Here is an 11716-nt window from a genome sequence, read left to right as displayed (position 1 = left end):
TATTATTAGAAAATAAAAAATTGTAAGTTCTAATACACATATGAACCCAAATGTGGATGATATATTTCTAATCAGTGCATATTATAATAAGAGACTCAAATCTAATATATAACATTGATTTATCTCTTTCATTCAAATACTAGACAACACCATAAAACTTTATATAATAATATATTTCAAATAGTTTTAACACACATAGTGGTAGAACATGGTTAACTTGCTTAAAAATACAAAGTTTTGACCTACCAAATCGAATTCATAACAAATATAAACAAATAAATTGAGTATGTTTTTTTGATATAACTCAATAAATTAAATTATAATTATACTATTTTATAATCATAATATGTGATATTATAATATACAAATATAACTCATTCTAAGTTTTTTAAAAATTACTATACTTTTAAAATAAAAGTTTCCTTTGTGATCTAAGCTAGATACCCAAACAAGCTTATAAACATATGCTCAATTTTTTCTCTAAAATAAATGAGAATGAGCAAGGTTTTACAATTTTGTCTAGGTTGCAAGTTTAATATGAAGGGCAAGTAAAAAAATAAATTTATTACAATTTTGTCTTTGTTACAATTTAGTTTTTAATAATCTTGGTAGCTTATCATTGCATAAAATGTGTATCACTGACTTCAAAACCCAATAATTGTGCTTCTCCCTCCTGCCTGTTAAATTATTTAAAAACTTTTATCCGCAATTAATCCATTTCATTATATTACATATCCATTCATTCATCTTACCAAAAAATATTCAAAGCAAGCTATATTTTAGTTTCATCTCTCTCACTCTTCCAAATTTTTTTTTGGCTGAATGGGCTTAATAACCTAAAAGGAAAATATATGTGCACTAATAATGTAAGATATTTTTACATTATTTATTTTCAATCATCATTAACTCTTAGAAAAATTAATACAAATGAATAACTATATATAAATATTACACTCATATCATTGATTTCGGAGTTTTGTAATCCACCGGCTATTTGGATATCCACTAGGGAATATGCTTGGTGCACTTCTATGTCAACAATGAGGTTCCATTGGGTGGCAAGTGGAGAATGATTCATGCCTCTAGTTGACTTGACTCACAACTTTTGTACATCCATTGCATGGAGATGAGAAGCATATTTTATGTCCTAAAAAATATAATATTCTATAGGTTACTTTTTTGATTGATCAGAAAAATATTTTATTATTAAATTTTAATTTAAATATATATTTTTATCTAACTAGAAAAAGTGGCACATAAAGTAATCACTTTTACAACATCCACATCATATGGTGGCCAAGACTTCAGTACTACATGACTTACAGACATGTGCAACATAATGAAAACTACTCCTAGTATTCCTCAACAAACAATAAGGACATTATTCAATGAATTTTTTACATATAATTCTGAACGAGAAAACCCAGCACTGAATATATTAAATTCCAATAGAGATGGCAAAATGAAGTGTGTCTGCATAGCCCATATTTTTTTGCGGGTAAGATATGTAAATTTTGTCTATTTATCATATTTGTTCTGTCCATTTTGCTCACTAAACCTGCAGACATTTCTATTGGGCAATGCGGGCGACCCACAAACATAACTTAAGAAAAAATTAAGAAAATTTCAAATAAAATATAATGTGATTTGATCAACTTTATATAAAATAACAAAACTTTTGTTAATTTTTCATCTTCAACTACTTTATTTTATTAATTATATGGATTTTTTATTCTTTTTTAATTACTCAACAATATCCGCGGGCTACTCACAAGTTCGTTAGCCCGTTTTAAGATGGGTAAGACATTGAATTTTGTCTGTTAGGCCAATGTGAACATACCAACACCCACTTAAAATTGCAGTCACGAGCTAAACAGGCCAGACGATCCTTTTTGCCATGTCTAAATTCCAATATACTATTTCTTTATAATGTTTATAAGATCAATATTGAATAATTTCAAGTACATTAATGAATAAGTGTAACAATGCTTCTATCATTAGATTCATCGGCCATTAGATATAGTTTTTGAAAAATTCCATCAAATGAACTCATTCTTCTTCATTTTTCATTAAAGTAATTAATAATCTTTCTTCTAATAAAATTAATGGAAGTATACCATGATAATTAAAACATCTAATTTACATAAAACTTAAAAAGATTAAAAAGACCAATATCCATGAAAAATTAGAGAGAGTGTGTGACAAGTGTGCAACATAGAGTCCATAACTAATGAAGGCACAAATATATTTACAGTTTTTCAATTATTTTTATCTCTATTTAACAAGTATGTTATTGGTTTTTAATCTAATGTGTTGTCAATTATTACTACTTAAAACATAATTCATTCAATACTTTGTTGGTCTAATGATAATTTTTTTATCTGAAATTGTCATAGTTTTATGAAACTTATTTTATTCAAAATTTATTGTGAAAATAATATATAATTATATTATTTGATATATAATGTGCACAAATTGTTATTTTATTATCACAATTTGTTTTAAATCCTTAATTTTGTTATGACTTAAATATTTAAATTCCATATAGTTAAATTGGAGCCTAAATTTGTTTATCACACGGAACTTGTACAATATCAGAACCAAGCCAATACCTAAATTAAATTATAAAAAGAACAAAAAACATCTAATCCCATTAACCATTAAAAGTATTAGTAACTTGCCAAAATAACCACACACAAAAACATGGGAGCAATGTAGGTATGTGGAGATATGAAGGGAAGTCCATGGTGTGATTTTCCCCATGGAAGTTAGGTTATTGGAAATTGATGATAAAGAATTAGGGATGATATTGAGTGTGGACGAGATGGGATAGTGCATTATTTGGACCATCCCATAAATTTATTTTTGGACATGAGTATGCCTCACAACCATGATGATATCCTAGTGGGTCTGCCAGTACTTAGAAATTCAAAAAACATTAAAAATAATTATGAACAACTCATGAAATTATACATTTCTTTACTATAATCTTATATATTATTTTAGACAATCAAAATCAGAAAAAATAAAAAATTACAAAACATAATTTAAAGACAATTTTAATTATCAACTAAACACAATTTATCTTATCCAAATAAGTATAAATAACAAATTCATTACTTCAACATTATGATTAGGATGACAATGAAAAGATTAGCATATACCCACAAATAATACCTGCAATGGGTCAGGTTTTGGTTCGTGTTTTTGGACTCGAGAGTGGTTGAGCTTGAGATTGTGAAACCCACTGTTGGACAGGTCTTGATAATGATGTACTTAGACACATTATTTCTTTTTAAATATATATCAACATAATTATAATGTTATGTTAATCATAAGTATCTAATGTTTATTTTTAATGCATACTTTTAATTTTTGTTAATTCATAAACGTGATTGTTATGTTGCTAAACAATTATATTATGTTGTTAATTCATATATGTGATGTAATGTTATATTGATTAAACATTTTTACTAAATAATTTTTTCATCATAATTTTGAAATGGTGACTTTATTACTTTATGCTTGTTTAAGCAAAATGAGTCATGTTTAATAGTCAATTTAAATTATGTTTTATAATTTTGTTGTTATTCTTTCTCTTTTTCATTGCCTGACAAATATTATAGGAAACAAATAAAATACATAAATTAGTCACAATTATTTTTAATATTTTCTGAATATCTTAGCACCATAAGTTCATTGGGCACTCAAGGACTCACAAGTCTAAGTACTCAGACTTATTATCATCCTTAACTATAATGAAAATTTATTTAGGAGGAACTACTAATCAATATAACGTGATACTTATGACTTAATAACATAATATCACATAATTTTTTTTGAAATATTTGTTTAATCAATATAGCGTTATATCACAATTATAAATTAACAATACATTTTTAAACTTACCAACATAAGATCACATCTATAAGTTATCATATATTAAAATTATAAATTAATGACATAACCTCATAACTATGATCAACAAAATATTATATATATATATATAATATATATAGTTAGGAATTGCGGATATAAGTAGTTACAAGTCTAGATATCTTATCATTTGAACATATTCAACATACAGTTTCAAAATTTCCAATATCAACTATCTATAAGTCCAAAAATACGAACCCAAAATCCATTACAAATTTATCCAGGAGTGGCCATACTTCCGGGTACCATTGCCATCGGTATTGTGATAAGTTGTTGAAAATTATTTACCTACTATCTCAGTGACCTGTTGGTTCGGTCAAGCTAAGGGGAGAAGGCTTTGATGAGGTCGGTGAAGAGAGGATTCTGGTCCAAAAGAATCATGTATTAATATTTATATCCAATAAAATTACATTAGATAATATAAAATATAATATTTTTTAATTAAATAATATATTTTGATTGATTTGGAATACAGAAAACAAATAAGGACAAGATATCTCCTTTATAAGTTTAGGCCGGTGAACATTGATACGTTCTATATGATCGTGTGAAACTAGAAAACAAATTAATTCATTAAACTTGACCATATTATTCTTTCACTTTCTTTTCTTGTTTTTTAAGATTTTTTTTTAATGATTATGTTGTTATGTTATCCAAACAAAATTAATCATGTTGCAGATTATGAATGTGTCTTTGACTGAAATCACTGTATCACCTTTTATGTACATAATAAGAACAGTATTTGTACATGTCATAGCTACTTCCTCCGTCCAAAAATAGAATTTATAAAAAACATGCATCAGATTTATTTGCCTTTTTGATAATTGACAATTAGATAAAGAATTCAAAAGTTTTTTTTTCTTATTTTTGTTATTTTAAAGTTTTTGACATCAAAGTAATATGCTGATTAGTAATAATTATACAAGATGGATTTGACAATTTTATCTGACTCTAACAAATAACAAAATATTTATATCGGTGTTTCATAAATATATTTACATTTGAGGAGAAAGAGAAGCCTAATCAAAATTAGATAAGTATAGTTACAAATGAATTTAAAAATACGAAAGTCTATTTTAAAATAAAAGAAACGTTAAGTGTAATTAACTATTAATGGCTTAGTTCAAAATTTATCAAAAATTAATGACTTTTATTTAAATATCATGTAACTATCATCAAAACTAGGAAGACATGGTCCATGACTTATTATCTATTGGGAGATTTCATCCATCGCCTATAACATTTATTTATGGGCTAAGTGAAAGATGCATAGAAGTGAGTTTGACGCCACATCTTGACTCAAAACCTAAAGACATTAGATTTATAGATTCATCTACTTATATGCTCTTTAATTCATCCATTTTTTACCAAATGTAAGACTTTTTCATTCACATTTGGAATACCCAACATTATCTAACCTATAACTAGATTATTTTTCATAAATAGATCAATCAATGAGTAAACTATATTATTTTCATAAATAAATCAAATCAAGATTTATAAAAATATATATTTAATTTAACATGTAGAATTTCAATATATTAAAATTAACCTACTTTTGTTAAGCTATTTAAAGACAAACTTATAGACATACAAATTGGACTTAGGCCTTACAAATTTAAACAGATAAAAAAAGTCACACTAAAACTATTATATATACTAACATGTTAACTTACATTCTTATTTTTATAATATTAAGTGTATATACAAAGTTTTTATAAATTTTTCAATATATATCTATAAAATTTCAAAGTTTCAATAGAGAGATACATTACTTTCCTTCAATTTTTAATTTCAATGAAATATTTTTTTTCCATTCTGCATAGTGGAATTTCAATCCGTTATTGACATAATGAAATTTCATGGTTAAAGAAATATATCAAATCCAATTAAATTTCATATGTTTTATGCAACATATATGTTATAAAATTACATGCAACATGCGTTACAAAATTATCAACAACTTATATATTAGAAAAGCAAACATAAAAACATTGGATATAGTAAATAGCAAAATTAGAATATAAAAACTACGTCTGTTCAATTACATATTTGCCCCTTAACCATGAAAACAAAAATGGGTTTGAAACTCCCCCACCGTCCACGACAACCTTTTAAACCCTCCATTCCAATCTCTTCACTTCTTCATTCTCCAATGTTGTTTCCTTATTATACCACCTTGTCCAATTGTTATTCTCACTACTATTTATTACCCAAATTCTATAAGTTACATGTTATGTTACTAAGTATTTGTAACACATAATCCTCAAAAAACACAAACACAAACACAAACCCAATTCAACCATGCTTCCTCCAACTACTGTTCAACAAGAACACACTCGTCTTCTTGATTTCGCTTCTCACATTGGTCGCTTTACATTTGATTCTTCCAATTTTCTCAACTTATTTTCACATTCATCATCATCTTCTTCTTCTTCTTCTTCTTCTTCTTCTTATTCTCACTCTTCTTCTATTCTTTTGAATTCATTGACCTTCAAAACTACAAGGGTCAGAAACCCTGCTTCTCTAAGCTTGAATTTTGGAGGGAAAGGGGATTTCAATTTCAGGAGGGTTTTCACTGACTTCAACACTGCTATTCGTTTTCATTGCCACAAATCACCAATTGGGTTTGCTTCATTGGGTACTGATTCTGGGGATGGTAATAACAATAACAATAACAACGATGTTTGTGATGTTATTGATAATGATGGAAATTCACCCAATGGTGTTCAGGGTCAGAAACCCAAGAAAGTTTTGATTTTGATGAGTGATACTGGTGGTGGTCATAGAGCTTCTGCAGAAGCTATTAAAGCTGCTTTTTATGAAGAATATGGAGATCAATATCAGGTTTGTTTGATTTTTCCATTTTTGTATTAATGTGGAGAATAATAAAAGAAGAAACTTTGAAACAAAAAGTTTCCTTTTTTTCTTTCTTTCTGCTATTTAGATGTTCTTAGTTTAATGTTTACGTTACAGGTGTTTGTTTCTGATTTATGGTCTGAACACACGCCTTGGCCATTTAATCAACTTCCTAAGAGCTATAGTTTTTTGGTGAAACATGGGTCTTTGTGGAAAATGACTTATTATGGAACTGCCCCACGTGTAGTGCATCAGTCTAATTTTGCTGCAACTTCAGCATTCATAGCTCGGTAAGACTTTGGTTGTTCTTTTGCATGAGAAAAGGTGCATGCAAAACTTTTTATGTGAAATTAAGCAATTCTATATGCAAAACTTCTTATGTGAAATTAAACAATAGTCAGTCTAGCATGGTTCTAGTTTGAGAATTTTGCATGCTGTATTCGGGATTAACTTCTCGTTGCTTTGAAATGTTCATGCCGATATTGTTTGCTGCATAATCTATTTTGCTTGCACATTCTTAGATCTTCTCAGATAGATATCGTGTTTTATCATATGTTAATGTTGAATATCCTATCTTTATTTTTCTTCCAGTGAGGTTGCTAAGGGGCTAATGAAATATCAGCCAGATGTAATAATCAGCGTGCATCCGTTGATGCAACATGTTCCACTTCGTATTTTGAAGACAAGGGGTCTTTTAAAGAAGATTGTTTTTACCACAGTTGTCACAGATTTAAGCACCTGCCATCCTACATGGTTGGTTCTGTTTTTTTCGTACCTTATTTCAGGAACCATGTTGTTAGTTTAGTTTGAACATATTGGTGCCTGTATATCCAGGTTTCATAAGCTTGTAACCAGATGCTATTGTCCGACAACAGAACTTGCAAAAAGGGCACTCAAAGCTGGACTTCAGCAAACACAAATAAAGATTTATGGTCTGCCTGTGCGACCTTCTTTTGTTAAGCCGGTTCAGCCAAAGGTTTGTCATGCTGTGGGCTTTTGTTAGATGACTATTTCATTTCTTAGCGATCAGTGTGCTACAGATGTCGATTGTTGTTAATTTTCAATGCAGTTTTTCTTGAAGTATAAATGTTATAAAAGTTTATCTATGGGAAAAGCCTGCTTAATTGTTAAATGATTTGAAGAGTTTGATTTCATGAATTACATATGTTAATACTGTCTATCTGTACCTCTTTCTAATCTATTTTGTAGGATGAACTAAGGAGATTATTAGGCATGGATGAGGATCTTCCTGCCGTATTGTTGATGGGGGGAGGTGAAGGTATGGGCCCGATTGAGGCTACTGCTCGGGCACTTGGAGATATGTTATATGATGAAAGCCTTGGAGCTCCTGTTGGTCAAGTTCTTGTTATTTGTGGTCGTAATAAGAAGCTTGCTGACAAATTGCGTTCAATTACTTGGAAGGTTCCTGTTCAGGTATTTATGCCCTCAATCTCTCCAGTCCCTTGTTCAGACATTCTGAACCTCATAAGCATGTGTTTCTTTTCTCTCAATCTCTATGTTTATTCCTACATATGCTTACAGAATTATCTATTTGGCAGTAGTACATGGTGACTAACTCCTAGTATAATGTGCTCGTGTGTTCAATTTGTGTACTCTAAATCTCTAATATTACTTTGTAGTGCATAGTTATTTTCATTCATAGTTATCTTTGGAGTGTTATTTTGCCTTAGGATTTCTAAGATTTTAGATGTTTGAACTTTTGAACTATATGTTTGAGACTTGAAAGGAAATAACAAGATAAGAATGGTTTAATTAAGTTTTATGTCCTTCCAATTATGGGTCCTTTTGGAATTTGTCCCTAGATTTTTTTATGGTCTTAGTCTTCCATTTTTCTCCACCCTTGGCATCTTTTGTTACGTCAATTAAGAGGTAATGTGGCCGGCAGTGGTCAAGGTCACCTCACTACATTCACAAACAGCTCTCCATGTAGCGCCATGTGGATTTTTATTTTAATAAATTACATCTTCTAGATCAAGGAGTAATTCACCGTCAACACCTTAATCGGCCACTTCTTCATCTTCCTTTGTTAGCGGAATAAGCTTAATGCCTCATTCTTGCTCTTGCTCTATGTTGTCGTTTTTCAACTTTGGTGGCCAATTCATGACTGTCGTACCAAGTTAATGTATCACACGCCACCGCACGGTTGTGGTAGCACTTCTCCAGTGGCGTTTGGGATGGAGGAGCTGCTCACAGAGACTGGATTCGACAAGGTCTGGTGATGGCATTTTTGTGACGATTCGGTTTACACCATTAAGGCAATGTTTTAGATCTATGTTTTGGTTTTCAGATTCATTTGCTTTGAGGTTGAATGATTCCATTTTGACATTTGCATTATCCGAGATTAAATGTGATTGAGAATGCTCATCATTATTTTACTTATTCAGTTTGCAAAGTTACAATGTTTTAATTCTTAACAAGTATTTGAACACGATTTTATCTTTAGATTAAATGTGAATCTGATTTTAACTTATGGAAGGACAGATGCCAAAGGTGGAGAAAAAACGAGGGCTCAGACCACCAAACAAAAAGCTTAGGGACCAATTCCAAAAGGACCCTATTTGCAAGGACCTAAAACTTAATTAAGCCTAAAAAAACCAATGATGACTCATAAGTGACTGTAAAAAGGAGGAGTGACTCTCGTAGGAAAATGGAAGAGCATAAAGGATAACAGAAGTCGTGTTTACTAGAGTTGTAGTTATGAGTATAGATAGTCTTTGATTGACTAGTTGCAGTAAGGAAACTTGTAGGAAAGTTCCATCAAGTTTGGATAAGGGGTATTATTGATCCCTATTACCTTGGATGGAGATTATAGATTATTGTGACTTTTATTTCAAAATATGAGTTATTGATGGTCACGTAGAACTTCCATAGCAATCATGTGCGTAAAATTGATGCGTTGAGTCTGATGAAAATTTTCCTGCTGATATAAAGTGATTATTATACATGTTATGTCTATGATGGCCGCTGAATTATTTTATTTTTACTGATATTAGGTCAAGGGATTTGTCAACAAAATGGAAGAATGCATGGGAGCTTGTGATTGCATCATTACAAAAGTAAGCTCTCACTGTGATGACTAATGTTTTCCTACCTCATCATGACAGCAATAATTAATTTCTCCTTCTGTAGGCTGGACCAGGGACGATTGCAGAGGCCATGATCCGAGGCCTGCCAATTATATTGAATGGTTATATTGCTGGCCAGGTATTTTGGTTATGGCTTTATTTCTCAACATTGTGAATTATAGAAGGTATCTAGCTAGTTCAATCATGTCCATGAATGAATCATGAAAGTATGTTCGAGGTTAAGTTCTGACTTTCGAAACTTTAGGAATATTTTAGAAACTAGGTCGGGGTAAACTAAGTAGGATGTCTTTCAAGGACTAGGCTACTATCCCACCATGCTTCTCAGCACACTAGGTAGTTCCCTACCCACACGTGCTTGATGTGCATTGCCTTTTGTGTAGTTTCGGGCGAACACTGTATTGTTGGCATCACCGCTTGCTTGGAGGCGAGACATGGTGGTAAGCTCTGAGACTAATCGCAAGAAGCTTGGATAACAACACCACCAAAGCTAGCCATTGTGGTTGGGTAGAGCCCAAGGTCATGTAAACCCCACATTGAAATCCTGTACTTTCATTGTGGGACTTAAAGCCTGGAAACATGAAATGAATACCATTCTAAAATTGTTCAATTGAAAGGTAAGGTTGCTTGCATTGTGACCTGAAAAGTCATGGGTTCAAATCTGCCAAAGAGTCAACCTACCATCTCTTTGCTTGTGAGGGTAAGACTGCATCAAACTATCATCTCCAGGCCCCACTAGGTAGGAGTCTCGTGCACTAGGCTACCCTTTTTGAGTATACTTTTAATTGTGAGATTTTAGGGAGTAAAAATTCATCTTATGCTGGTTTTGGTATTAGATGTACATAGTTGGTGAGGCTGCAGTCATGTGTAAACATTTTATTGAGTCACCATGCTCTACTCGAATAATATCATGAACTTGGCAACTTTCTTTTCCTCACAGGAAGCTGGCAATGTACCCTATGTAGTTGAAAATGGATGTGGCAAGTTCACTAAATCTCCTAAGGAAATAGCGAAATTTGTTTCCGAGTGGTTTGGTCCAAAAGCCGATGAGTTGAAAGCAATGTCACAAAATGCATTGAAGCTAGCTAGGCCAGATGCTGTGTTCAAGATCGTCCGCGACCTTCACGAGCTTGTCAAAGAAAGAAGTTTGCTTCTAGAGTACTCTTGTACAGCTTAAGACAAAGCTGAGGAAATTTTTGTACCATTGTTCTAAGATGTATAACTAGCCGAAAAACTCATGGGTTCTTTTACCATTTTTCTGTCATTGTTTAAGATGCTCATCTGAAAATAATACAATGACATAGTCTTTGTTGTTTCCTGCATTAAAGTTTCCATTTTTTCTAAGTCCACTTTGTGGGATAATAAAATACTTTTGTTTGGGTATCTTAACTATTTTAATAACAGGAAATAAAATATAATGTCTTATTGTTACAGTTTAAGCCATACTTTGATATATAACATGTTACAGGAAAAATGCATTACTCATCTTATGAATGAAGGTAAGTATTAGTATAGTATATTATTCCTACTCATACCTGCTACTCTTGTATTTAATAAAGTGATGCATATCAGCTTGGAAGTCTATGAATATATAATGAAGAGTAAATTACACTGACACCCCCTGAGTTTTAGTGAAATTAAACGAACTATCCTTCACTTTTTTACACCTATACAAATCCCCCTATTTTTTATACTTTCATTACATTGATCACCTCTACATGAGAAATAAGTGAAATCTCTTAAACAAAAAATGTGATAAATGCAATTAAGTTAAACAAAACATGATATATTTTGAAGACAAGTTTAAATAATATCCA

At 30.9% G+C, this 11716-nt stretch overlaps 1 protein-coding gene and 1 long non-coding RNA gene across 2 annotated transcripts; one reads left to right on the top strand and one right to left on the bottom strand.

Moving 5' to 3' along the window:
- LOC109343789 lies at positions 6007 to 6490 on the bottom strand. The gene is made up of 2 exons (XR_002107257.1): positions 6400 to 6490; positions 6007 to 6361 (listed from the first exon to the last, which is right to left on the bottom strand). It is a non-coding gene; the product is annotated as an uncharacterized LOC109343789 (long non-coding RNA).
- LOC109343788 (probable monogalactosyldiacylglycerol synthase, chloroplastic) lies at positions 6226 to 11284 on the top strand. The gene is made up of 8 exons (XM_019582263.1): positions 6226 to 6783; positions 6913 to 7085; positions 7387 to 7548; positions 7630 to 7771; positions 8005 to 8229; positions 9810 to 9872; positions 9946 to 10020; positions 10840 to 11284. Exons 1-8 carry the CDS (start codon positions 6241 to 6243, stop codon positions 11074 to 11076), a joined length of 1620 nt encoding a protein of 539 aa, XP_019437808.1. The 5' UTR covers positions 6226 to 6240; the 3' UTR covers positions 11077 to 11284.

This window comes from Lupinus angustifolius, chromosome LG03 (genome assembly GCF_001865875.1).
Source record: "Lupinus angustifolius cultivar Tanjil chromosome LG03, LupAngTanjil_v1.0, whole genome shotgun sequence".
Lineage (NCBI taxonomy): Eukaryota > Viridiplantae > Streptophyta > Magnoliopsida > Fabales > Fabaceae > Lupinus > Lupinus angustifolius.
The sequence above is the reverse complement of the archived record's forward strand: the minus strand, read 5'-3'. Positions and strand labels throughout refer to the sequence as shown.